The sequence below is a fragment of the Jaculus jaculus genome, chromosome 11, assembly GCF_020740685.1.
Source record: "Jaculus jaculus isolate mJacJac1 chromosome 11, mJacJac1.mat.Y.cur, whole genome shotgun sequence".
NCBI classification, from domain to species: Eukaryota; Metazoa; Chordata; class Mammalia; order Rodentia; family Dipodidae; genus Jaculus; species Jaculus jaculus.
Genome location: NC_059112.1, coordinates 109,020,607 through 109,048,259, shown reverse-complemented (window position 1 = coordinate 109,048,259; position 27,653 = coordinate 109,020,607). Strand labels below are relative to the sequence as shown.

The 27,653-nt window shown below is 55.7% G+C and overlaps 1 protein-coding gene across 1 annotated transcript; it reads left to right on the top strand.

Moving 5' to 3' along the window:
• The first annotated feature begins 421 nt into the window (after positions 1–421).
• Glis2 (GLIS family zinc finger 2) lies at positions 422–27,496 on the top strand. The gene is made up of 7 exons (XM_045161552.1): positions 422–481; positions 21,132–21,370; positions 22,698–22,870; positions 23,302–23,478; positions 23,556–23,689; positions 23,772–23,890; positions 25,183–27,496. The coding sequence occupies exons 2-7, from the start codon at positions 21,202–21,204 to the stop codon at positions 25,971–25,973; spliced, it is 1,563 nt and encodes a 520-aa protein (XP_045017487.1). The 5' UTR covers positions 422–481; positions 21,132–21,201; the 3' UTR covers positions 25,974–27,496.
• Positions 27,497–27,653: the final 157 nt, after the last annotated feature.

Here is a 27,653-nt window from a genome sequence, read left to right as displayed (position 1 = left end):
CTCCCTCTCGGTGCCCGCGCCGGCGGCCGCCCGTCCTCCCTCCCCCTCCCCGGGCCCAGCCGGCCGCCCCCTCCCCCCCGCGCTCGCGCCCCGCCTGGCAGCTGGCGCCCCGGGGCCTGGGGCCGAGGCGGAGAGAGGGGTTTGCAGGGAGGGCGGGAGCGAGCCAGCCGCGGAGGGAGGGAGGGAGGGAGAGAGGCCGCCCCCCTGCGCCCCTCCTCCTCGCCCTCCTCCCGCGGCCGCCGGTCCCTCCTCCTCCTCCTCCCTCCCTAAGACATCCCCGCACGGCCGGGGCGCCGCGGCCACCTTCCCTGCCCGAGCTGCAGATGTGGCGGAGCGGCCGGGCGCCGGGCGGCCGTGCCAGGGGAGCCCGCGCCCCGTGAGCCTCGCGCCCCGGCTCCCCGCGCCCGCCCGGCCCCTGCCCTGCTCGCCCCCCCCCCCCGTCCCCATCCGACCGCCGGAGCCCGATCGCCCCGCCGCCGAGGTAGGCAGCCTTCTCCACCTCCCGCCACCCCCACCCCGGGCGTCGCGCCGGGAAGAACCGGTACGGAGCTGGGCGCTTAGGTGCCGCGCTGGGGGGCTCCGGGGCCTGCGGGGCCCGAGGGTCGCCGCCGCCGCCTCCCGCGTCCGCGCCGCGCCGCGCCGCGCCGCGCCCCGGGGCCATTGTGAGCCCTCGCCGAGGCCCCTGCGATCGCTGGCTCGCGCGCTCCCTCCCTCGCTCCCTCCTCCCTCGCCCGCTCGCCGGCCCCGGTCCCCGGGCTTTCTCCTCCCTTCTTCCCCCTCTCCCGGTCCGTCCCGAGGCCAGGCCGAGCTGCGGCCGGGCACCCCCTCCCACCACCCCGGGCAGGCTCAAACTTCAGCGGGGGAAGTTGGCCAGCCGCGGTTGGGGACGCGCTGTGAGGTGAGAAGGGGGCACCCGGAGCCTGGGCACCAAGTTGTCTGAGGTTTATCAGGCAGCCCGCCCCTCCCCACGGGTGTGCCCGGGTTGTTTCTAGGAAGGGGCTTGGAAGGTGCCTCCCTTGTCCCGGAAAGTCTTCCTCCTGCTGTCCTTAGCAAGCCCTGGCAAGGGCCGAGAGAGGGCCGACCTCTGGAGTCCTGTCCAGCGTTTGATCTTAGGCGCTGTGGACAGAAGGAGCAGGTGAGGGACTGGCAGGGTGGGGAGAGCAAGGGTATCCAAAGGTGCCTGTTGGGAGGCGGGCGTCCAGTCGAGGGGTCGAGGCAGGTGCATCCTCTCACCAGGAAGATGCCTGCGCCTCCTGCCAGGCCCCCTGGGATGGGGCTGGAATCCAGGCTGGCACCTGGAAACCTTGGCACATTGCCCTGCCCAGCAGGGTACTCAGGCCACAGCAGGGCAACATGCCGTCTTGTCTGCCTGTCCAGGAGGGCCCGCCCAACCCAGCCCCGCGCGGCCAGAGGGTGGCCGGGAAGCAATGGTTTCAGGGAGTTGCCCAGCCCTGCCCTGGGGCCTGGGAAGCTGGAAAGGATACTGGGAGGAGCCCTGGGCCCCCAGCCATCATAGCCCAGGATCTTGGCTCTGGAGGCAACGCTTGACACCAAGGGGGTAGCCGGGCGGCCCAAGGGCCCGGCCAGTGCCTCACCTCCTGCGGGTGGTGGTCTAGGCTAGGACTAGGGCCTGGGCTGAGACCCTACGTGGCTGGCATCCGAGATGTAGCAGCTGTACTGCTTGCTGTCCTGGCGTCCCTGAGGGAAAGTACAGCTGAGTGGCTAGGGAGACAGCTGTTCTCCCGCTAGTCTCCCAAAGCTTCCAGGCTCAGGGAGTGGGAAAGTTACCCCCAGTCTGCCCACTTCTCTCTCCCCAAGCCCCACTCTGGTGGCGCAGTACCACAGCTGTCCCAGCCCAGCCCAGCCCACACATCCCTCCCTGGGGACCTCGGAGCCCTCCCCCTCTGCTCCTCCTCCTCCCCTCTGGGCTCAGTCCGGACCTTCCAGCTGGCCCAGGCCCGCACTGGGGGAGGGGCTGCACCTGGGGGGGTGCCCTCTTAGGATAACCCTTGCTGAGCTCCAGCCCATTTCACAATCCACTGCCAGCTCAACTTGGCCCTGCCTGCAGCCAGGCCAAGCAGGAGGTAGTCTCAGGCAGTGGTTTTGTGGGGTGTGGACCCCTTGGAAGGAGCCCTGTCTTTTTAGTTTTTTCCCCTTCCCCCTCCTTTCCGGAGTTGCCATTAGAGCTGACCCCCTGACCCCCAGTGCCTGCCCGCCCTTCCCTGTCTGTGACCTCTGACCTTTGGTGTTAAATCCCTCCAGCTGGGGCTCTCTGGCCCCAGAGTGACCCTAGCCCAGGTCCCCTGGGGCGCCTCTCCCTGCTCCTGGCTCTCTCTACACAGGGACACCTGCCAGTCCTTTCTCACAGATGGGGGAGGGCTGGGAAGCCAGACAGTGAGTCACCCCACTTCTAGGCACCACTGCTTCTGGGGTCAGTGGCTTCTGGGGACTTTCTGGAGCCAGGGCACAATCTGTAGGGTATGTGGGAAAAGCCCCTGGCCTGGAAATTTCATGTTTTGATTTGAGTCTTGGCACAATCACCAACTTTGGGGGACCTTTGGCCTGACTCTTTCCCAGTCCAGGCCTTAGCTTCCTTATCTCCTAAGGATAAGATGAGGTGAGCTTCCTAGGCCCATAAGAAGAAGGGGTGCCTGTAGGTGGAGGGTGTCAGGGGGAGAGGATGAGTCCAACAAAAGCCAACTCTCAATTATCCGTGGGTGGAGCCCGTATGAATAACTGGATGCCACAGACATCCCAAAACCTTTTAAACAATCATGTGAACCTCATCCCCTCAAAGCTTTTGTTTCTAAAGAGCCCGCTGTGAATGGGTAGCCACAGCCATGTCTTCGCTAGCCTGGCTCTCTTGAGACTGGGAGTCAGGGGACCAGAGGGTGAATTGGCCTGAGTAAGGACAAAGGTCTGCCAGGGTCCCTCCCTTCTCAGGGGCTAGGAGGAAGCAGGACCCTACCTATGCATCCCAAGCCTCCCTTGAGGCTGGGCCTGGCCTTGGCCCTGGGTGGCCGGTGGGTCTTCAGGCGACCTGATCCTTGCAGGGTCTGTGCTGGCTTGGGTGCCGAGGGAGGCATGCTGTGTTTTCCCCACTACATTTTCTTGCCCGTGTGAAGTTCCATCTCGCCAGCTGGCCTAGCCTGGAACCTGAATTTCCCACTTACAGGACAGGGTGACTGGTACCAGTGCTGGACAATTTGGGGCAATCCCAGCAAGAAAGAGGGGGGCTGCTGCTGTGGCTGGGGGGCAGATGCTAAGGTGGAGCTTGCAGCTGTGCTCTTTGGGAGGCATGCTGGGAGCTGGGAAGAGACCATGCTCCTAGCCTGTCCGACCCCCCCTCCAGCTCACATGCCTCTGCAGGTTCCTGCATCCCAGGGGAGGCTGAGGAAGGCCCCTTACCCAAGTGGGAAATTTGGATTCCAGAGGAGAGGCCCTGAGCAGGGGGAATGAGGGTTAAAGCCTTTTCTCTACTTATGCTATGCTTGTTATTTTATAGTTTGCAGCAGGTAAACTGAGGCCACCTTACTATGTACTGGGGGATATCCCTTCAATAAATGACTTTCCCATGCTTGGGAGGGGACCCCCTGCCCAGCAGGGCTATGTGCCAAGAAATGGGGGACCCTCTCCCAGCTGGTGAGAATCTGGGGCTCTCCACCCTCTACCCATTCTCTTTTCCCAGGGGCTGTGAAGGGTCCTCAGGGTTGGGCTAGGGCCCCAGCATGAACCTGGGGTTCCCCTGCCAGACAACATCAGGGACAGGAACGGGCTCTGCATCCCATCCCTGTGCCCTGGAAGTGGGGGCTGTAGGCTGACAGGATGTTGGGATGCAGTTGTTAACCCAGTGGTTTCTGAGGTGGCTGTGTTTGGGCCCACCCTGGTGAGTTCTAACTCAAATTTGGCTGGGTTGGGACTGGGGCATTCCCAACAAGCCTCTCTGGTGTGATTGAGCCACTGTTTTTTCTTCTAGGTAGAGTCTCACTCTAGCACAGGCTGACCCGGAACTCAGCCTGTAGTCCCAGGCTGGCCCGAGTGCACAACAACCCTCCCGCCTCTGCCTCCCTATGCTGGGTTTAAAGGCGTGCGTGGCTAAGCCTCTGTTTGGATGTCAGGAACAGGAATGGACCGGCTGGTACTGCCGCAGGTGGGGGGTTTCTGCAGGGGCAAAACTTGGAGCAGACTGTTTCTCTTCCTGCTTGCCTTAACCCTGTAAGTTCGTTTTTTCTTCTTTTTGAGGTAGGGTCTCACTGTGGCCCAGGCTGACCTGAAATTCACTATGTAGTCTCATGGTGGCCTCTAACTCATGAGCGATCCTCCTAACCTCTGCCTCCCAAGTGCTGGGATTAAAGGTGTGCGCCATCATGCCCAGTTTAACCTTGTAAATTCTTATGCCCAATAAAAAGAACAGCTTTCGGCTGGAGAGATGGCTTAGTGTGGTTAGGCGCGGTTAAGGCGCTGGCCTGCAAAAGCTAATGCACTCACCTAAAGCAAGATGCACAAAGTGGTACACGCATCTGGAGTTCCTTTGTGGTGGCTGGAGGTCCCGGCACACCCATTCTGTTTCTCCTCTCTCTGCTAGCAGATGAATATATTAAAATATTTTAAAAAACCAACAGTGTAAGTCCCTGGGTGAATGGGTTGTGTTCCGTGAACTGAGTCAGTCATGGAATGGTGTGGGGAGCTCACCTTTGAGGATCCTTGGGGAAAAAAAATCCATTCAGCACAAATAAATACCTTCTGCTGACTGCCTGGTGAACTTTACAGGGGACCTCACTCTTCACCTGAAATTGCCATGCAGCCCGTGACAGTGAGGAAATTGAGGCTCAGGATAAAATGCCAGCGGGTCGCCAAGCCTGGTGGCACATAGCTCTCGCTTGGGAGGCAGAGGTAGGAGGATCGCTGTGAGTTCCAGGCCAGCCTGAGACTGCACAGTGAATTCCAGGTCAGCCTGAGCTAGAGAGATAAAGTAACTCAGAGAAATCAAAGGAGGGGGGAGGTGCCAGTGGGCTTCTGGGCCTGCTATGGCGTGGTGCGGGTGCTGTGCCAGCCAGTTTCCCAAGCTGGGAGTAGTGGGGTCTTGTCCTCAGGCAGCCTTGTTCCCTCATCTTTCCCCTGGAGCTGCCTGGCTCCACTCCAACTCCGCGCTCTCCATGGGGCTGGAAGGTGAGAGAGAGGCCTGGCCCTCTTCCCCCATTCCTGCTTTGGGGCTCAGGGACCCTCCCAAGATAGCCTCTGGTAACCTTCATAGTTGATAGGTCCCCAGGGAGTCCAGAGGTCCAATCTGGGTGAACCCTTCTCCTGGAGTCTCAGCTGGGTCACTTCCCTCTAGGTGTCCCCAGACTGGGAAGACACAGGGCCTTGGCTCTGCCTTTTCACTCCTCGTTCTCGTATGGGAAGGAGGCCCCAGTTAGCTGGGTGGTTAGGCAGGGAGGGACACCAGGATGGGAAGTAAGTCTGTTTGAGTGGGGGAGGGGGTTCCCATCTGCTCCTGATGCCCTTGGTGGGGGATGGGCAGAGGGGCTGAGACTCCCGGTGCCAGGACTGTTGGGCCAGCAGCGTGGTTTCTCATGTCCTTTGTCTCGGCTGCCCGAGAGGCCAGGTAGTACTCACACGGGGAGGGTACTGGCTTTTGAGTGTGACACGCGTGTGACTTGGCAGATGGCGGCCAGGGAGGGTACTCATACCCAGCTTCTGGTCCTCTCCTCCAATCATGGCCACCAGCCACTGGGAAGCCAGTAGAGGCCACAGGAGATGATTTCTGAGCCTCCTGAGTCAGTCTGGGCTGGCAGCTTTAGAGAAAATAGTCCTTCCTGTCAGACAGGGTCTCTCCTGTGAGCACAGCATCCTCCTTGTAAAACTGGCAGGAGTGCTGAATGAATGGCTTAGTGGTTAAGACATTTTGCCTGCAAAGCCAAAGGATCCTGGTTCAATACCCCGGGACCCACATTAGCCAGATGCACAGGGTGGCACACGCCTCTGGAGTTTGTTTGCAGTGGCTGGAGGCCCTGGCACGCCCATTCATTCTCTCTCTGTCAAATAAATAAAAATAAAATATTTAAAAAAAAAAAGAAAGGGGGCTGGAGAGATGGCTTAGCGGTTAAGCGCTTGCCTGTGAAGCCTAAGGACCCCGGTTCGAGGCTCGGTTCCCCAGGTCCCACGTTAGCCAGATGCACAAGGGGGCGCACGCATCTGGAGTTCGTTTTCAGAGGCTGGAAGCCCTGGCCCGCCCATTCTCTCTCTCCCTGTATCTGTCTTTCTCTCTGTGTCTGTCACTCTCAAATAAATAAATAAATAAATAAATAGAAAGAAAGAAAGGAAAACTGGCAGTAAAGAAGCTGCCAGTAGCTGGTGGGGGAAACTGAGACTCTAAGGCTTGACCCAAAGTCTTTTGGAGTCAGAGAAAGGGGGGGTGACATCTAGGACTGTCTGTCCCTGATACCCTCAAATGTCATCTCAGCTTGGAATGTGCCCAACTCCACTCTGGCACCGCCATCCCTTAATTCACTTCCAGGGTCCAGTGTGTCTGGAAGAAGTCTCCCTCCCTTACCCACCATTGTCCCCGGAGTGTGGCTGGCAAGTCCCAGCCTGCCTGGGCTAGTCTCCCCTGAGCCACACTCCTGTTCATCCAGAGGTCCCTCTGCCCCACTTCTACTGTGACGCTTCTACCCCCACAAGGCTACAGGATCTTTCCTCATCATCCCCGTGCAGACTTCTTACCTGAGAGCTTCGGGCTATGTCCCAAAGATACCTAGGGGACCTCCTCAGCCCCACAGACCCCAGGCATGGAGTTCTCCTATGGAAGGGTGGGGCTGGGGGCTGCCCTGGCTTCCACATTTGCTTTGCTGCCCAGAGCGGGTGGGCAGGGGTAATCTGGAAGGCTGTGAGGTGTTTGGGGTGCCCACAGTGCTTGGTTTCATCAGTGTCTGGAGCTCTGCGTGTCACAGGAGATGAAGCTGGGGCATTGGGCCTTTCTGGCCATTTGTGCTGACCAGGGAGGTCCACATTGTCCCCTATTCCTGCTTTGTCCAGGTCTGGACCTGTACCTGGCCTTTTGTTTTTCGAGTCAGGGTCTCGCTCTAACTCAGGCTGACCTGGAAATCATTATGTAGTCTCAGGGTGGCCTTGAACTCGCGGTGATCCTCCTACCTCTGCCTCCTGAGTGCTGGGATTAAAGGCGTGGACCACCACGCCTGGCTGTATCTAGTCTTCTGCCTCAGACAGGAGGAAGAGACCCCTGTGTCTGGGTGTCAGCTCTTGCCTATAACCTTGACCTTGGGAAGTCACTTCCTCTGTAGGCCTCAAGCCCCTCCCTCCAAATTTCCCACCTCAGCTGGATCAGAGACATAGAGTGAAAACATTCACTCAACATCCACTGCTGGAGGCCAGGTGGTGAGGAGAAGTGAAAGTCAGGTGTGACAGGGGTCTGTAGGGACAGTGGTCAGGGCGTTCTAGGATGTTCCATCAGAAACTGCCTAGGGCCTTGCCCTGCATCAAGTCAGGTCATGACAGGTTTTCCAGGGATGAGCCGTGACCCAGGGCAGCGGGAGCAGAGGAGGGAGTCTGTGGTGTGCTCTTTTCTACTCTCAGTGGGCTTGGAGTTGCCCAGAAGTCTCAGCCTCTCTGCCCACCCCAGGCCTCTCTTCTCGGGGAAGGAGACTCTGAATGTCAGCCTGCCTGGGGACGAAGGTCAGGAGGCAGTGCTTAGGACTCTGCGAGGGCGAGGCATGCTCAGCTTGCTGGAGAGCTGGTACAGTTGTGGCATTAGTGATGCATGAGCCAGGACTTGACCTAGGGCTGATGCGGCAGGTGTCACAGGGCTGCTGTTGGGCATGGGCGAGCCTTACTGCCATCGGCAGCAGGGTGAGGCGGACCCTTGCTCACCTGGAAGGTCGCAGCCCCAAGAGTTGCTGAGGCAGGGGAGGCATTCTGGAGGGAGCAGGAGGGGAAGGACAGCTGCAGGAGGATATGGGGGACACGGAAGGTGGCGAAGCAGGAGCTGGCACCAGATAGATAAGCCCGGGCTTTAGGGAGGCAAGGATGCTAAGAGGGAGAGCCTGAGGACAGGAGACTGGGTTGAAGGGACAGGTGTACGGTCTGTTCTCTTTGGAGCACTGCATGGCCCACCTAGTGCCTTCCAAGTTCTGGTCCAGCTGCGGTGATGGGCCCCTTCTCCTCCGATGGCTTGTTCCATACTGAATGTCAAGTAGACTCATGATGGGTCCTTGGAGGCCACACCTGAGAGCCTGCGCTGCAGCCTTGGGCTCAGGAAGACTGGGCTTCGAAGAGAGGATGTGGATCCCAGCCTTGCCACTGTGACCTTGGCAGAGAGTGTGGGCAATGAGCAGTGGTGGCACCGGAGAGGCACGTAGGCTTGTCCCTGGCTGGAAGGATCCTGGTTTCCTCACTTCTAGATTCTTCTTCTTCTTTTTTTTTTTTTTAAATTTATTTATTTCAGAGAGACAGACACAGAGAGAAAGACAGACACAGAGAGAAAGACAGGTAGAGGGGGAGAGAGAGAATGGGCGCGCCAGGGCTTCCAGCCTCTGCAAACGAACTCCAGACGCGTGCGCCCCCTTGTGCATCTGGCTAACGTGGGACCCGGGGAACCGAGCCTGGAACCGGGGTCCTTAGGCTTCACAGGCAAGCGCTTAACCGCTAAGCCATCTCTCCAGCCCTCTTCTTTTTTGGAGGTAGGGTTTCATTCTGGCCCAGGCTGACCTGGAATTCACTGTGTGGCCTTGAACTCACAGTGATCCTCCTACCCCTGCCTCCTGAGTGCAGCCACCATGCCTGGCTGATTCTTTTTTTTTTTTTTCTTTAAAGAAGCTTTTTTAAATTTTATTTTTATTTATTTATTAGAGAGAGAGAGTGAGTGAGAATAGGTGTGCCAGGGCCTCTAGAACTTGGGTCCCTAGAATTCTCAGGCATGCACCTTAACTGCTAAGCCATCTCTCCAGCCCTGATTCTTAATTTTTTTAAATTGTTTTATTCTGTGTGTGTGAGAGAGAGAGAGAGAGAGAATTGGTGCGCCCCAAAATACATATATATATTTTTTTGGTTTTTTGAGGTAGGGTCTCACTCTAGCCCAGGCTGACCTGGAATTCACTATGTAGTCTCAGGGTGGCCTCGAACTCACGGCAATTCTCCTACCTCTGCCTCCCAAGTGCTGGGATTAAAGGCGTGCGCCACCACGCCCGGCCCAAAATTTTTTTTTTTAAGTTTTTATTAGCATTTTCCATGATTATTTAAAAAAATCCCTTGGTAATTCCCTCCCTCCCCACAAAATATTTTTTTAATAAGAGGCAGATAGAGAGAAAATGGGCATGCCAAGGCCTCTAGCCACCACAAATGAACTCCAGATGCATGCGCCACTTAGTGCATCTGGGTCCTTAGCCTTTGCAAGCAAGCACCATCTCTCTAGCCCAATGTTATTGTTGTTTTTTTAAAAAATATTTTATTATTTATTTATTTGAGAGACAGAGAGAATGGGTGCACCAGGGCCTCCAGCCACTGCAAATGAACTCCAGACGCATGTGTCCCCTTGTGCATCTGGTTAACGTGGGTCTTGGGGGATTGAACCAGGGTCCCTTGGCTTTTTAGGAAAGCTCCTTAACTGCTAAGCCATCCCTCCAGCTCTGTTTTTTGTTTTAATACTTATTTATTTATTTAGTCTCCCCAGCTCCCTCCATGCTTTTTTTGGGGGGGGAGGGTAAAGTTTCGTTCTAGCCCAGGCTGAACCAGAATTCGCTGTATAGTCTCAGAGTGGCCTTGAAAGCATAGCAATCCTCCTACCTCCCAACTGCTGAGACTAAAGCGTGTGCCACCACTCCTGCCCCCCACCCTGGTTTTTTGTTTTTGTTTTTGTTTTTGTTTTTCAAGGTAGGGTCTCGCTCTAGCTCAGGCTGACCTGGAATTCACTATGTAGTCTCAGGGTGGCCTCGAACTCACAGTGATCCTCCTACCTCAGCCTCCTGAGTGCTGGGATTAAAGGCATTTGCCACCACACCTGGGTCTTTACTTAAATTTTATTTTATTTTTTAGGGCTGGAGGGATGGCTTAGCGGTTAAGGTGTGTGCCTCCAAAGCCAAAGGACTCAGGTTCGATTCCCCAGGACCCACGTTAACATGCTGGCCAGATGCATCTGGAGTTCGTCTGTAGTGACTGGAGGCCCTGGCACGCCCATTTTCCCTCTCTCTCTCTCTCCATCTTTCTTTGTCAAATAAATAAATAAAATATTAAAAATTTTAAATATATTTTTATGTTTAGGGATATATTTTATATTTAGAGGGAGATACAGAAATAGGCAGGGGGAGAGGGAGAGAGAGAATGGACACACCAGGGCCTCCAGCCACTGTAAATGTACTCCAGATGCATGTGTCCTCTTGTGCATCTGGCTTACTTGGGTCCTGGGGAATTGAACCTGGGTCCTTTGGCTTTACAGACAAGTACCTTAACTGCTAAGGCATCTCTCCAGCCCCTTTATACTTTTATTTAATTTTTTTGTTATTTTTATTTATTTACTTGAGAGTGACAGACAGAGGGAAAGAGGCAGAGAGAGAATGGGTGCACCAGGGCCTCCAGCCACTGCAAACGAACTCCAGATGTGTGCGCCCCTTTGTGCATCTGGCTAACGTGGGTCCTGGGGAATCAAGCCTTGAACCAGGGTCCTTAGGCTTCACAGGCAAGCGCTTAACCACCAAGCCATCTCTCCAGCCCCCTCTTTACTTTTTATTTTGAGACAAGGTCTCACTAAGTTGCCCAGCCTTGGCTCCCAAGTTTCTTCACTCTATGTCCCACTGACTGATTCAGATTCCATCCCCTCCCGTGGCGTCAGCAGAGCTGTGTACCCCTAACACTGTTCCACTGCTCATATATCTGGGTGACCTTAGGGCCCCGTTCCGTCTGATTTCTCCTGGATCCCAGCAGAGGACTTGGTGTTGGAATGCATAAATGAGGTGGGGGGAGGGAAGGTCCAAGGTCCAGAGCCGCCCCCCCTCCTGCCTTCTAAGTTGGCAGGTGCAGTTGTTCACTGTGGGCTGGCATCTCCCCAGGGCAGGGTGAAGGCTGGGCCGCAGGCATGAGACCCCCTGTGACTTGAGAGGGAGGTGTCTGTGGGGTTAGCACAGTTTGGCTTGGGAAGTGTAGTTTCCTTCCCTTTGTGGATAGGACACCCCCCCCCACATCCATCCTATTCCCCAAGCTCCTGCTGCTTGAATGCATCTGCCCATCCACATCTATGGGACACTGGATACCACAAGTGCCCCGCAGAGTCCCCTGCCCCGTGCCTAGCCTTTCTGAGTGTGTGTCCTTGTCCGGTTCCCTCCGGGGCTGTGAACAGCCTTGCACGGTCCTGGGTCTCTCCCTGCCTGCCAGGCCAGCAGCATGGGGGCTGCTTGTCGGGCTGGCCTCTGGCTGGGGCCCAGGTGCTGGCTGGTGCTCATGGCCCCACGCCCCCCCCCCCCAAAGCTGGGTAGACAAGAAAATACCAGACATAGTTGTGCAAAGGTGGCTGCAGGCGGGCAGGCAGCAGGAGGTAGGGGCCCGCTGATGGGGGCCCAGCACCTCCAGGATTTGGGGAGGGTTTCTGTGCAGGCTGGCCCCACAGCCGGGCAGCCACGTATGTCCATGTGAGTGTGCTTGTGTCCCCGAGCCCTGGTTACCCTCCCCGCTGGCATGGGACAAGGAAGTTCTGTGGTAGGGACGGCTGAGTGGTGCAGGGGCAGCCAGTCTGCGCTTTTCAGTTCCAACTCTGCTTGGACTATCTGGGTGACCTTGGCAAGCTCACTTACTGTGTGGGGCACCTCCACCCTGGGGCCGGAAATGAGAATCCTCGGGGCTATCAGTTGTTGGCATCTTCCATGTGGCCGGCCCTGGGCCAAGACGCGTCCTGAAGAATGCCCCCAGCCCCTGGCTGGGATCATAATCACAGTGGCTGAGTTCCCAGCGAGGAAACCTGGGCTCAGAGAGAGTGATCAGGACCTGTCTGGAGGCTGCAGCCAGGTCCCTTGACGGTGGTCCTGCTCCGTGAACTTGCAGCAGCCGGTTCTTGGCCAGCCCTGTCTGCAGGTGCCGCTCAGCTGGCCCCTCAGGTGCCCGTGGCAGAGATGACTTCAGACCTGGCTGGGTCACCTGGGGACACTTGCATTCCCGCTGGGGAGGAGTGCAGGCAGAGTCGCCCCTCTGGGGACAGGGAGGAGCTGTTGACCTAGCCGCAGGTTCCCAGGGAAGGCGAACCCCAGGCTTTTCCAGGAAGTGCTCCGGCAGGGACCCCTCTCCTGGGACCTGCTGGGCCCAGACCTCAGGACAGGCTCCTCCCTGAGATCTGGAGGAGTCCTCTGCCTCAGCCTCCTTCCAGAGGCTCTCCTGAGGGTGGCTGGGTCCTCACTGTGTGGTCTCCCTCCAGGGGTACAGGCTAGCCAGAGTTCTTCTGATTTGGGAAGAGACAGCTCTGTGGGCACGAGGGAGCACCAGTCCTCTGGGCTCTCCTTACACCTGTAGGCTGCGAGTGGCGTGACAGTTCACAGAACCACAGTTGTTTGTTTATTTGTTTTGTTTTTCAAGGTAGGGTCTCACTCAAACCCAGGCTGACCTGGAATTCACTCTGTACTCTCGGGATAGTCTCGAATTCTGGCAGCTCTCCTACCACTGCCTGACAAGTTAAAGGTGTGTGCCCCCACACCTGGCATGACAAGATGTTTTTAAGTGCCTACTGTACTGTGTCCCCAGTTCTGTTCGAGGTACTGAATATTGCATAGAAAGTGGACTTTTTTTGGGGGGGGCGGGTTTCAAGGTAGGGTCTCACTGTAGTGACCTGGAATTCACTATGTAGTCTCACAGTGGCCTGGAACTCATGGTGATCCATCTACCTCTGCCTCCCAAGTGCTGGGATTAAAGGTTTGTGCCACCACGCCCGGCTTTTTCCTTCCTTTTTGAGGTAGGGTCGCACTCTAGCCCAGGCTCACCTGGACTTCACTCTGTAGCCCCCGGCTGGCTTTGAACTCTCAGGGATTCTCCTACCTCAGCCTCTTGAATGCTGGGATTAAAGGCCTTTGCTACCACGTGGTGCTCTGCAGTGGACTGGATCGATTTCTCCTCAGACACGTACTGCTTTGACTGCCCCACCTTAGGGAGCAGGATGATGAGGGTCAGGGGACATGGGCAGGAAGGGTCCGAGCAGGGCTGGAGCCCCACGTGGTCTGCCTGCTGCCCGGTTGGGAAGAGGCCCCAGCCGGGCCGGCCCTCTAGCCCCCCTTGCTTGGCAGCCAAGGAGGGTGGAGTTCTTGGCCCGAGCACTGAACCACAGCCGGTTCCCAGGAATGTGGGGCTGTGGGCCATTTGCTTTGGCAGCCTCTCTGCGCGCAGCTCCCCAGCCTCTTGGTGGGCCCCTCATCCCAGCAGGCCCCTCTGGAGCCCACCTACTGTATGTCCCACTGCTCCACCTAGCCCCACGAGCCCCTGGGTACCAGGGGGATCCTGGCCTAAGCCTGTAGTCTCTCCCCAAGTCCAAGGACAAAGGAGCGGCTGGTAAGCCCAGTTCTGCTTCAGAGAACTCCTGTGACCCAGATACATGACTTAATTTCCTTAAGCTTCATTTTCTACATCTGTAAAATGGGGCCGAAACAGCACGGGTCTTCAGAATACTGGCAGTTGGACCTGTCAGCCACTGGTGTTTGCAAACTGGGGCAGGGGCCCCCTCCTGGCCCTTAGTTTCCTTCGTTTGTGAGACCAGAGTGCCAAAGTGATGTCCCAAAGTCTCCAGATTTGAGGAGACCCAGAGAACCTAACTGACAGGTACAGGTAGGCCAGGGACTTGTTCACCTCAGTAAGATCACATGGACTATCTTGTTTGGTCTTTTTTTTTTTTTTGGTCAGGGGGCGGTTTCGAGGTAAGGTCTCACTCTAGCCCAGGCTGACCTGGAATTCACTATGGAGTCTCAGGGTGGCCTCGAACTCTCGGCCATTCTCCTACCTCTGCCTCCCGAGTGCTGGGATTAAAGGCGTGCGCCACCACGCCCGGCTTTTTTTTTTTTTAAACTCATTAAAGAGGCAGAGAGGGAGAGAATGGGTGCGCCAGGGCCTCTAGCCACTGCAAACTCCAGACGCATATGCCACCTTGTGCATCTGGCTTATGTGAGTGCTTGGGAATTAAATCTGGGTCCCTAGGCTTCAGAGGTAAGCGCCTTAACCACTGAGCCATCTCTCTCCCTCCTTTTTTATTTATTTATTTTTTGTTTTGGGTTGTTGTTGCTGTTTTTTTGTTTTTCAAGGTAGGGTCTCTATCTGGCCCAGGCTGACCTGGAATTCACTGTGTAGTTTTTCAGGGTGGTCTCAACCTCACAGTGATCCTCCTACTTTGCCTCCCAAGTGCTGGGATTAAAGGTGTGCACCACCATGCCTGGCTCTCATTTTTTAATATTTTATTTATATTTACTTATTTGACAGAAAGAGGGGGGGAGAGAGAGCAAATGAAAATATGAGCGCACCAGGACCTCCAGCCACTGCAAATGAACTCCAGACCTATGCGCCACCTTGTGCATCAGGTTTACATGGGTCCTGGGGAATTGAACCTGGGTCCTTTGGCTTTGCAGGCAAGCGCCTTAACTGCTAAGCCATCCTGCCATCCCTCTCATTCTTTTTTTCTCTTTCGGTTTTTTCAAGGCAAGGTCTTGCTTTAGCCCAGGCTGACCTGGAACTCACTATGTAGTCTCAGGGTGACCTATAACTCATGAAATCCTCCTATCTCTGCCTCCCAAATGCTGGGATTAAAGGTGTGAGCCACCATGCCCTGCTTTTCATTTGTTTTTTAAAGGCAGAATCTCACATAGTCCAGACTGGTCTCCAACTCATTATGTAGGTGAGGCTGGCTTTGAATTCTTTATAGAAATAGATTTATTTACGAGAGAGAGAATGGGAGTGCCAGGGCCTCCAGCCTCTGCAGACGAACTCCAGATGCATGTGCCACCTTGTGCATCTGGCTAACGTGGGTCCTGGGGACTCAAACCTGGGTCCTTTGGCTTTGCAGACAAATGCCTTAACTGTTACGCCATTCTTCCAGCCCAGACTGGCCTCCAACTCACTGTGTAGCTGAGGATGGCCTTGAATTCTTTAAAAGAAGAGACTTATTTACTAGAGAGAGAGAGGGAGAGAGAGGCAGAATGGGCTGGGCCTCCAGATGCATGTGTCACTCTGTGCTTACGTGGGTGCTGGGGAATCAAACCTAGGCCCTTCGACTTCGCAGTCAAGCACCTTAACCACCAAGCCATTTCTCCAGCCCAAGTCCTGATTCTTCTGCCCTCGCTTCCCGAATGCCGGGATTACAGGCAGCCATGTGGCCCCTCCCGCTTTGAGGTGTATCTGTGCCCAAGTTCTAGGCTGGCCTTGGTACAGCAAACCAAATGTGCAGTTTCAGTGCTGCTCGGGGGAATAGGGGGTGCTGCTCATCGCCTGGCCCCGCACGGTGTGGGGCGGGCGGGCTTGCCCTGGCTCTGCCACCCCACCCTGTCCTCGACTCCTGCGGGCTCTGCGCGCGCTCAGACCTCTAGCCCGGGACCTCGAGCCTCGGTCCCCGGCTGGGTCGGGCTCGCGATCGCGGATCGGGACGGTGAGGGCGGCCGCGGCCCCGCCCGGGCTTGCGGGCGGCGACCGGCGTGTCTAGGGGGCGCCGTCGGTGCGGACGGCCGCGGGCGCACAATGGCTGCCATTGTCTGGGCAGGCCGGCGGGGGGCCCACCCTCGGGGTGACCCCCGCCCCGGGGTGGGGAGGCCCGTCCCCTGGCCCGCCCGCCGCCGCCGCCCCGGTGGTCCTCGGCCGCCCTGCGCGCTTCCTCCCGCCCGCTCGGTTCTAATTAGTTCCTTTCGCAGCTGGAGGGGCGGCGCGGCTCCCTCGCGGGGGCCATCCGGTGAGAGCCGGGAAGGTGCCCTTCGGGTGAAGCTGCGCGATCGGAGGCTGCGGGCGAGGACACCCCGCCCTGGCGGTGCACCTGTGACCCGGTGACCGGGAGGCGGGGCTCCGTGCCTGGGGCCCGCCCCGCGGCGAGAGACCGCCTGCGCGCGGTGCCCGAGCGGTGACCGCGGCGCTCTCGGCCCGCCTGGCCACTTCACCCCCTAGGGCCGCGGGCCTCCCTCCCGGGACCGGGCGTTGAGCGCGGCGATGGCCCGGGCGGGCGGCGGGGGCGGGGCGAGCGCCGGGCCGGCTCTGCTCCGTCCAGCCAGCGCCGCCGCGGAGCCGAGCGGAGCCCAGACTGGCCGCTGCCCCCTGGGAGTGTGTGTGGGGGCCGCTAGGGGACACTCTGAGGTTGGCCAAGGTCATGGCCAAGTGGGATCACAGGTCGTGTCCTCCCTGGGGGGCCGCGGAATAAAACCAGCGGCGGGGGTGGTGGTGGTGGGGACCTTGTGGGACAGCTCCTTTCCCAAGAGGGGCTAAGGCGCCCGGAATGGGCTCTGGCTCCCAAGAGAAGGAACCCGTGCCTCCCTAGGCAGAACCCAGTGGCAGGAAGTGGGGAGGGGAGTCCCTGGGGACTGGGCCTGCTGATGGGGCTGGGGCACTGGAGACTCACCAGGGAGCTGGGTTCCTGTCTGGTCCCCCCTTTACATGGAGACCGTGCCCACCGCAGCACCCTAAGATGTGGATGACTTGGGCCCATGGCTCTGCCCCAAGCCTCTCTGATGGGGGCAACAAATGACAGTAAGGCAGGTGCCAAAGGATGTTGCTCGGGTGACATTGCTGGCGGGAGTCACGGTCTGCTTTAGTTCTCTGCTCTGAGCCATCCTGCTGGCAATCCCCCCCCCCCCCCCCACTCTGGGAAGTTGGAGATGGGATTGGGGGAGGAGACCTGTGGCCCTAGGCCAGCAGAGGGACTAGGCCACCAGCCCTTCCTGGCTCCTGAATTCTTAATCAGCATAAATATTTACTTCCTTCCTCCCCTTCCAGGCTCCCAGTACAGAGGAGCTTCAGGGAGGTTGGAGTGGGCCTGTGTCTAAAAATAAACAGGTGGAAGGACAGGCAGACACACAGACAGGCAGATATAACCAGCTGGGGGTCAGACAGAGTGCAGCTCCCTGCGCAGACGGAAATGGTCAAGGCTCCCCGTCTGTCATCTACTCAGGCAGCCAGTCCCCCGGTGTCACTGGGAGTCTGGTCCAGGCACATCTAAACACTTCTGACAGCTCCAGTAGGGACAAGTCACAGACCTGAGTCCCACAGCCAAGAGCAGCTCATGCTGATGCCGATGGAGCAGCCCTGGGAGGGTTCAGCGGCCTCCTTGCGCCTGGATTCCATGTGGCCACAAGCAGCGGACCTGAAGCTGTGCTGGGAGAGGATTGCGCCCAGTCACCGAGGCTGAAGCTTGGGGCTTGTGGGGGGTGGAAGGGGAGAATGAGTGGGGCTAGGAAGCAAGAGAAGACTGGTAAAAGTGCCCTGGGCTTGGAGAAGGGTTTGAGTGGGGACACAGTGGCTGTCCTCCCTGCTTTGCCACCCTCTCATGAGGCTGCTTGGATCCACTTAGGGTACAGTATCCCCAGGACACACACTTAGTGAGGTGTCCCAGGTATTTCCCAGGCAAACATGACCCTCCCCAGCTATAGCTACCTTTTTGGTTTTTCAAGATAGGGTCTCAATCTAGCCCAGGCTGACCTAGAATTCACTATGTAGTCTCTGGGTGGCCTTGTACTCAGAGAACTTCCTACCTGCACTGGGATTAAAGGGTTAGGGTTGCCACTATGCCCTTTTGTATTAAATATAGTGAGTGACAGAGTCTCATAGTGTGGCTTGTTTAGCAGAAAGATTTTCAAGGTGTGTCATTCTCCATGATGAAAGTCAGAAACAACAGGAGTGTTTTCCTCATGTGAAGAGACTACTTCTAGGAAAATAAGACCTGTGTTGTTCTTAGGTCAGGTAGGTCCTGTGAGTATATTTATAGATGAAGTCTTATACTAGTGAGAAATTCTAAGAAAAGGATGAAAATCATAGCATGAAACTTGAACATTATCACTAATTTAAAAAGATACTGGGGTGCTGGGCATGGTGGACACGCCTTTAATCCCAGCACTTGGGAGGCAGAGGTAGGAGGATCGCCATGAATTCAAGGCCACCCTGAGACTACATAGTGAATTTCCAGGTCAGCCTGGGCAACAGCGAGGCCCTACATCGAAAAAGCAAAAACGAAAAAAAAAAAAAAAAAAAGTTACTGGGGCTGGAGAGACGGTTTAGTGGTTAAGGCACTTGCCTGTGAAGCCTAAGGACCCAGGTTCAACTCCGTTAATCCCACATCAACTAGACACACGAGGTGGCACAGTGGCAGACCTCAGCATGCCAATTCTCTTGCTTTCTGCCTCATAAAAAAAGATACTATAGTTGGGTGGGGAGGGAGAGGTAGGAGAATTGCTGTGAGTTCAAGGCCACCCTGAGTCTACATAGTGAGTTCTAGGTCAGTCTGGGCTAGTGTGAGACCCTACCTCAAAGGTGAAAAAATACTGTCTCTTAGCTGGTCCCTTCTAATTCTGCCCTGGCCACAGTCCCTGGCTGCCCCCTGGTGGCTTGTAGAGGCCTCTTCCACTTCACCTGCGAGATCGGCCCTTGCCTGTCCTACTCTTGATGGCCAAGCTGTGTATAGTCTTGCCTAGGATGGGGTCTCAAGCCTACTTCCCTTGCAGGTGACATGCCCACAATGCTGGCATGGTGGGCACCTGGCGGCTCACCCAGGAATACCAGCATCTTGAAGGGTGCTCGCTGCTCCCTCCTGGCCTGCTTCTGGGTCTTGCCATTCAGGCTGGCAGGCTTCCCCGCACAGCTTCCCCATTCCATCAGAAATGACAGCTGTGTCTTGGCTAGGCAGTTCCTGGATGAAGATATGACCTGAGCCTGGCTGCTCTGTCATATCATATGGTAGCTCTGTGAACTGAGACAGTCCCCAAAAAATCACTTTCAGGCTGGAGAGATCATTTAGTAGTTAAGGCGCTTGACTGCAAAGCCAAAGGACCCGTATAAGTCAGATGCACAAGGGGGTGCATACATCTGGAGTTGGTTTGCAGTGGTTGGAGGCCCTGGCATGCCCACTGTCTTTCTCTCTCTATTTCTCTGTCTTTTAAGAAATAAATAAACAGGGCTGGAGAGATGATTTAGCGGTTAAGGCCTGCGAAGCCTAAGGACCCAGGTTCGATTCTCCAGGTCCCATGTTAGCCAGCTGCACATTGTGGCATGTGCATCTGGAGTTTGTAATGGTGTGCCCATTCTCTCTCCCTCTGTCCCTCTGTCTCTAATAAATAAAAGTAAATAAAACAAAAAATAAAAATAAAAATAGTACTTTTGGACTGGAGAGATGGCTTAGCAGTTAAGGTGCTTGCCAGCAAAACCAATAGACCCAGGTTTGATTCCCTAGGAACCACTAAAGCCAGATGCACAACGTGGTGTGTGCATCTGGAGTTGTCTACAGTGGCTGGAGACTCTGACATGCCCATTCCCGTTCTCTATCTGCTGCTCTCCTTCCTTCTCTCAAATAAATAAATTTTAAATATTAAAAAAAAATCACTTGCAGCCAGGCATGGCACGCCTTTAATCCCAACACTCTGGGAGGCAGAGGTAGGAGGATCACCATGAGTTTGAGGCTACCCTGAGACTGCATAGTGAATTCTAGGTCAGTCTGGACCAGAGTGAGACCCTACCTCAAGAAACAAGGCAGGCATGGTGGTGCATGCCTTTAATCCCAGCACTTGGGAGGCAGAGGTAGGAGGATCGCAATGAGTTCAATGCCACCCTGAGACTACATAGTGAATTCCAGGTCAGCCTAAGCTAGAGTGGGACCCTACCTTGGAAAACCAACCAACCAACCAAAGAAAAACAACAACAAAAAAAACAAAAAATATCACTTTCATGGCAAAATGGAGACCATGAGCATTGCCTACCCCAAAAGACTCATGGGACAAGTGTGGTGGACTCTGCCTTTAATCCTAGCATCAGCCTGAGGTAGGATCACTGTGAGTTTGAGGCCAGCCTGGGCTACAGAGTGAGTTTCAGGTCAGCCTGGACTAACAGTGAGGCCTTGATTTTGTTTTGTTTTGTGTTTTGTTTTTTGAGGTAGGGTCTCACTCTGGCCCAGGCTGATCTGGAATTCACTATGTAGTCTCAGAGTGGCCTCCAACTCATGGCAATCCTCCTACCTCTGCCTCCCCAGTGCTGGGATTAAAGGTGTGCACCACCACACCCAGCTGAGCCCTTGATTGTTTTAAAAAGGTGAGGGGGGCTGGAGAGATGGTTCAGCAGTTAAGGCATTTTCCTGCAAAGCCTAATGACCCAAGTTCGATTCCCTAGTACCTACATAAAGCCAGATACACAAAGTGGCACATGTATATGGAATTTGTTTGAAGCAGTTGGAAGTCCTGGTGTGCCCATTCTCTCTTCTCTCTGCTTTGCTTGCAAATAAATAAATAGTTTTTTTTTTTTTCTTTTAAAGACTCATGGGAGGGCTGGAGGGATGGCTCAGGGGTTAAGGTGTTGTCTGCAAAGCCAAAGGACCCAGGTTCAATTCCCCAGGACCCATATTAGCCAAATGCACAAGGAGATGTGCGCATCTGGAGTTCATTTGCAGTGGCTGGAGGCCCTGGCATGCCCATTCTCTCTCTCTGTCAAATAAATAAAGTATTTTTTTAAAAAAAGACTCATGGGAGCTGAAGAGATGGCAAATAATTAAAGGCACTTGCTTGCAAGGCCTGGTCAACCCGGGTTCAAATCCCCAGAAACCCACGTAAAGCCAGATGCACAAAGCGACACAGACACAGAGCTCATTTGCAGTGGCAGGAGGTCTACTCCCTGTCACTCTCCTCTCTGTTTCCCTGTCCTTGCAAATAAATTAAGGGGAAAAAGACTCACGGGAAATAGATGTGGAACTGGGGCTACTTTGCTCGCTACCTCTGGCTAAGTCATCCAGACCCTCCCTATTCCACTTCTTCCCTGCTCCTCAGAATTTTTGTTCAAGGTAGGATCTCACTCTAGCCCAGGCTGGCCTGGAATTCACTCTATAGATCCAGTCTGGCCTTGAACTCTCAGGGATCCTCCTAACTTGGCCGCAGAGTTTTAATCAGTGCAGCCAGAGAAGGAATCTGGCTTCACAGCACAATCATGTCCTTCCCCAGGTTCCTGCCTAAAGACCAGCTGGATATCGCATTCTGCCTGCTGCTTCCTCTCGCCACCCCACCCCTCACAATGCACTCCTTGGACGAGCCACTTGACCTGAAGCTGAGCATCACCAAGCTCCGTGCGGCAAGAGAGAAGCGGGAGAGGACGCTGGGCGTGGTCCGGCACCGAGCTCTGCACCGGGAGCTGGGCTTGGACGACAGCCCCACACCTGGCTCCCCAGGCTCCCCGCCCTCAGGTACTGCACCAGGCAGGGTGACGGCCTCATGAAGCAATGATGTGTCCCCCGGATGTAGCTACAAGCCACTGAAGTTCCAGTTTAGAATGTCCCCCACCCCAACATACACTTGTCCACTTAGCCTCTCAGCTGAGCACTGAAGGCTGTAAGACGGTTGGCACCGAACCACTTTCGCCTGGTGGGAGCGTTTGGTTGGAGGAAGCCCAGAGGAGTAGAAGTCTAAGGCCACGCCCCTGGGCTTTGATGTGGTGTGGCTGGCCAACCAGGATGGTAGAGACTGGGGACAACCCAGCATGCGCATTTCAAGATGCTTTGCACGGAAGCCCAGCTCGGCATTCACCCCGCCAGTTCTGCCAGGTTCACCAAACGTCTGCTCCAAACTTCCCTTTCAACAGAACGGAACACTGAGGCAAGAAGAGCTAGGGAAAGGTTCCTCTAGCTAACCTGATAGGGAGCCAGGGGACCCGTGTTCCTATTCTGCAGTTCACCCATGTCCTAGATGAGTCCCCTGTGTAAGATGAGCCTTACATTCCTTTTGACTTTAGTCTTTTGTAGCCTTGACTGGACTCATACTATGAAGATGTGGTCAGGCTGGCTTTGAGCTTTGTGTGTGTGTGTGTATAATTTCAAAGATTTTTGTTTTTGTTTTTTCGAGGTAGGGTCTCATTCTAGCTTAGGCTGACCTGGAATTCACTATGTAGTCTCAGGGTGGCCTTGAACACATGGTGATCCTCCTACCTCTACCTCCCGAGTGCTGGGATTAAAGGTGTGCATCACCACACCTGACTTATTTCAAATTTTTTACTTATTTGAGAGAGGCAGAGAGAGAAAATGGGTGTACCAGGTCCTCTAGCTGCTACAAACAAACTCCAGACACATGTACCATCTTGTGTGTCTGGCTTTAAATAGGTCCTGGGGAATTGAACCTGGGTCCTTTGGCTTTGTAGGCAAATGCCTTAACCGCTAAGCCGTCTCTCCAGCCTGGACTTTTAAAAATTTATCTTATTTATTTGAGAGAAAGAGGAAGAGGCAGAGAGAAAGACAGGATGGGTGCACCAGGGCCTCTAGCCACTGCAAACGAACTCCAGACACGTGTGTGCCTTGTGCATCTGGCTTATGTGGGTCCTAGAGAATCAAATCGGCGTCCTTTGGCTTCACAGGCGAACGCCTTACCTGCTAAGCCATTTCCCCAGCCCACCGCCTAGACTTTTGATCTCCCCACCTCACTTTTGGCCCAGGGTGGTGTGTTTGGTATCCTTTCCAGAGTCACAGTAGGTCCTACATGCAGAACTTGGTCCAGCCCCTCTGAACCATACTCTCTTCTTAGGCTTCCTGCTGAGCCCTAAATTCCCTGAGAAAGTGGACGGACGCTTTTCTACAGCCCCTCTGGTGGACCTCAGCTTGTCACCTCCATCTGGACTGGACTCTCCCAATGGCAGCAGTTCACTGTCTCCTGAGCGACAAGGCAGTGGGGACCTACCTCCACTGCCCACTGCCGTGGTAAGGAGGGGTGTGGGTTCTGAGGGAGAAGGTGAACTGGGGGTCCCTAACAGGCCACTACTTGGGTGGCTTGAAGCAACAGAAACAAATTCTGTTCTGGAAATGAAAGTCTGAAGCCAGGGTGGTGGTAGGACTGTCCTTGGAGGGCTCCAGGGGACAGTCGTTCTTAGGCTAGACTTGTATCCCTCCTCTGTCTTCTTCACTTCTTCTCTTGGTGTGAGTGTCTGTCCAGATGTCTCTCTCCTCCTAAATACCCCAGTCATTAGATACAAGCCCACCTTGGCATGTCCAGTAAGTAGGACCTTAACTAACTACACAGGTGCCAAGGATGAAGACCACAGTATATTTTCTTAGGAAATAGCATTCAACCTGCTGTGTGCTGCAGCGGGCACAGTGGGGCACACTGACGCGCTCTTACCCCTGCCCACTAGGACTTCCAGCCGCTGCGCTATTCAGATGGTGTCCCCAGCTCCTTCCAATTCTTCTTGCCCCTGGGCTCTGGGGGGGCCCTGCACCTGCCTGCTTCCTCCTTCCTCACAACCCCCAAGGACAAGTGCCTCTCACCAGAGCTGCCACTGGCCAAGCAGCTGGTGTGTCGCTGGGCCAAGGTGAGTGGGGACTGGGAAGAGTGGTGAGGGCCAGGCTGGCACTCCACCAGAGCTCAGAACCCTGCCTGGCCCCACAGTGTAACCAGCTCTTTGAGATCCTGCAAGACCTGGTGGACCACGTCAATGACCACCATGTCAAGCCTGAGCAGGACGCGCGGTACTGCTGCCACTGGGAGGGCTGTGCCCGTCATGGCCGTGGCTTCAACGCCAGGTGAGGGGCATGGGGTGAGGGCAGGCGGGAGGGGCTGAGCGCCCAGCGGGCTGAGTGGGTCACCGGGCCCTCTCTGGAATAGGTACAAGATGCTCATCCATATTCGCACACACACCAACGAGAAGCCACACCGCTGCCCCACCTGCAACAAAAGCTTCTCCCGCCTGGAGAACCTGAAGATCCACAACAGGTCCCACACAGGTGAGTCCTGATCTGGGCTGGCAGACACCCAGGGGCAGACTCCACGGAAAGACCGCCTCAGAGATGAGAGCCAAATCTCATTGTTCATGCCTCTCGATTTTTTACAAATACTTTGAGAAGGAGAGAGAGAAAGGGGCAGATAGAAACAGAAAGAATGGGAGCTGGGCGTGATGTCGCACATCTTTAATCCCAGCACTCGGGAGGCAGAGGTAGGAGGATAACCATGAGTTTCAGGCCATGGAGACTCCATAGTGAATTCCTGGTAAGCCTGGTCTAGAGTGAGACCCTGCCTTAAAAAAACAAAAACAAAACAAAAAACCCAGAATGGGCACACCAGGGCCTCAAGTCACTACAAACGAACTCTAGACACATGCACCACCTTGTGCATCTGGCTTATGTGGGTCCTAGGGGATCAAATTTGGGTCCTTAGGCTTCACAGGCAAGTGCCTTAACCACTGAGCCATCTCCCCAGCCTGACAGCAGCTTTTATGGCCTTCTTTGAAGGCTTATCACTGGGGGAGCCCTTCTGTTGGTATGATCTGATACCTCACCGCTGGCAGAGACATATCTGCCTCATTTCTAATTGTACTCAGAGCCACAGGCCTAATTTTAAGTTGCCTAATCATTCCATTAAAAAAAAAAAAAAAAAAAAAACAGCAAGGCTGGAGAGACGGCTGAGCAGTCAAAGGCGATCACCTACAGAGCCAAGGTTGGCGTCCCCAGCACCCTCCTCAGCCTGCTGTAAAGTGGTCCTCGTTTGTCATCCCAGTGGCAATAGGAAACAGAACCAGGAGAAGCCCATGGGCCAGCTGAACTGGTGTACATGAAGTGACCAAACAAAACAAGAAGCTGGGTGTGGTGGCACACACCTTTAATCCCAGCACTCGGGAGGCAGAGGTAGGAGGATGGCTGTGAGTTCAAGGCCAGCCTAAGACTACATAGTGAATTATTCCAGGACAGCCTGGGCTAGAATGAGACCCTAACTTGAAAAACCAAAAGAAAAAAAAAAGGCACTTCATGCTTAATATAATTCCATTGTGTCAAAGGTCAAGTTCTGCCAGATGATCTATAGCAAAGGAATTGAGGTTCGCATAGCAAGACCCCAACAGAGCTGGAGTTTCATCAGGCTGAGTCCTACCTGCTGTCCTTAGCTGGGTCAGTCTCATGCCAAGAGCTGGGGATGCCTCTCCAATCAGAATGGGAGCTCTTTGGTGGCTCTGGGTCTGGGGAATGGCAGGGTGGGAAGGAAGACCTGGGAGAGTCAAGGGCCTTTATGCAGCTCATCCCCACAGGTGAGAAGCCCTACGTCTGCCCTTACGAGGGCTGCAACAAGCGGTATTCCAACTCAAGTGACCGCTTCAAGCACACTCGCACCCACTACGTGGACAAACCCTACTACTGCAAGATGCCTGGCTGCCACAAGCGCTACACGGACCCCAGCTCACTGCGCAAGCACATCAAAGCCCACGGCCACTTCGTGTCACACGAGCAGCAGGAGCCGCTGCAGCTACGCCCACCCCCCAAGCCACTCACCACCCCTGACGGCAGCCCCTACGTCGGCGGGGCTCAGATCATCATCCCCAACCCTGCCGCCCTCTTCGGAGGGCCTAGCCTCCCTGGCCTGCCCCTGCCCCTGGCTCCTGGCCCCCTTGACCTCAGCGCCCTGACTTGTGGCACTGGTGGGGGCACTGGTGGGAGCATGGGCCCTGGGCTGCCAGGTCCTGTTCTCCCCCTCAATCTGGCCAAGAACCCACTGTTGCCCTCACCCTTCGGGGCTGGTGGACTAGGCCTGCCCGTGGTCTCCCTCCTCGCTGGCTCCGCTGGCGGCAAGGCTGAGGGGGAGAAGGGGCGTGGGTCGCTGCCCACCAGGGCTCTGGGTCTGGAGGGCCACAAGACTCCTCTGGAAAGGACGGAGAGTGTCCGCTCCCGGCCAAGCCCCGATGGACTCCCCCTGCTGCCGGGCACCGTGCTCGACCTGTCTACAGGTGTCCACTCGGCGGCCAGCAGCCCGGAGGCACTTACCCCTGGCTGGGTGGTCATCCCACCAGGCTCTGTGCTGCTCAAACCAGCCGTGGTGAACTGAGCCCGAGTTGTCGGCCCACTAGCTGCGGCAGCCCAGCCAACCACCGGGGGGCCCATCCTGACGAACGGAAACTCTTCTGCGAATAGCAATAATGTCCTACTGCCTGGGGGCCTGGGTGTCTGTTCTGGGGGCAGTTCCAGTACCAGACTAGCTGGGCAGCAAGGTCGGTGCTAGGAGGGCTTTGCCGGCTCCCCAGGTCCCAGGTGAGGATTTGGCTTGGACCTGCCGTCCAAGAAGAGCTGGACTCTTGGGTGCTAAGATCTCCCTCCCCTGCACATTCCCCGTGTCTTCCCCCCTGATGTATCTCTCTCCATGGTAGACTGGGCAGGCTGCCAGCTGGATGCCTCTATGTGATGAGCTGTGAAGAGCCCCACAGTGATAAGGCCCCTGCTTCGTAGGTTCGTGGACTCCTTTCTCTCTAGCCCACCCCCCAGAGGGAGAGTAAGATAGACGCAGGCCCTGGCTAAGCCACAGGAAGAAGCTGCATTCTCCCCGCCTGTCCCTGTGACAAGGGGCCTCCCTGCTTGTGGGCTTGTGCAGCAGGGAGGCCCGCTCCGTCAGCTACCCCATCCCGCTTCCCTGAGCCAGACAGCACTGCCAGACGGTCAGCAACACTCCAAAAAGGAGGGGCAGGGTAGCTGGCCACTCATCTGCCTCTGTGCTCAGGGAGTGGCAATCAGGTCCAAGCTCCATCTTTCTCACCCTAACTTGGCTTGATCTGGGCAGTGCCACCCTGTGGAGGAGGGCATCAGTCTTGCATCAGGAGGCAGCTACTGGTCCAGGAGCACCAAGTCATGAGGGAGTCCAGCCAGGTCCCCTGGGGTCTAGTTTTGTTGTGGGGCCAGAGTGACCAGGCTCGGAACACCTGCATGGTTCTCCAGGCTGGGCTTGGCTCTCCAGTGCAGGCCTCGCAGGGGCTAAGCCCCTCATCTCTCATCTGTAGAACAAGAGAGCTGCCAGAGTGGCCCTTTGCAGCCCTATGGCTCCTCCAAGCAGCTCTGCTGACTACCCTTTCCCAGACTGCCCTTCTTTCCCAGAGGGGTCACTCTGACCCATCCTGCCCTATTGCTGGGCTTAGGACCCCAGCCCTTTGAGGGGCTGTGAGCAAGGTAGGAAGGAGCTGGTCTCCTTTCTTTGGGCCTACCTAGGACCCAAGCATCTCCCCCCCCAGGTCCCAGGCCTCTCGTCCCTGGCTGAGGGAGGGTGGGGTGGGGTTGGGTTTGAGACTCAAGCCCAGGAGCAGAGGAACAGGGCACTGGAAAGTGACAGCTCAGCATGTGATGTGGTATAGACCAGGCTTGAAAGGGCTGGTGTACTTGTCAGTCTGTTGCACATTCCAGGATATCAGTATTTTAACAGGTTCTAAGTGCCTTTCTATTGTAGCTTATGTTTTTCCTCCTCTTGGCTCCATTGCTGTTAGCATAGAGTTTAAAAACAAAGAGATAAGCTAATGACTATAACAATATATTCCTCCATGTGAGAGGAAGTTTATAAAGAAACAATAAAAGTGAGTTGCAAAGGCATTTTGGGTGTTTGCTCTGGGAGGTGGGTCGCCTGATTCTAGACTCCTGCCCTGTGGGGATACCCCAACTGTGGTACTCTTTTGGGGCTTTCAGCTCAGCCGTGTAGGTACCACTATCAACCCAGCTAGAAACTGGTAAGAGCGTGGGGGTTGGTGGG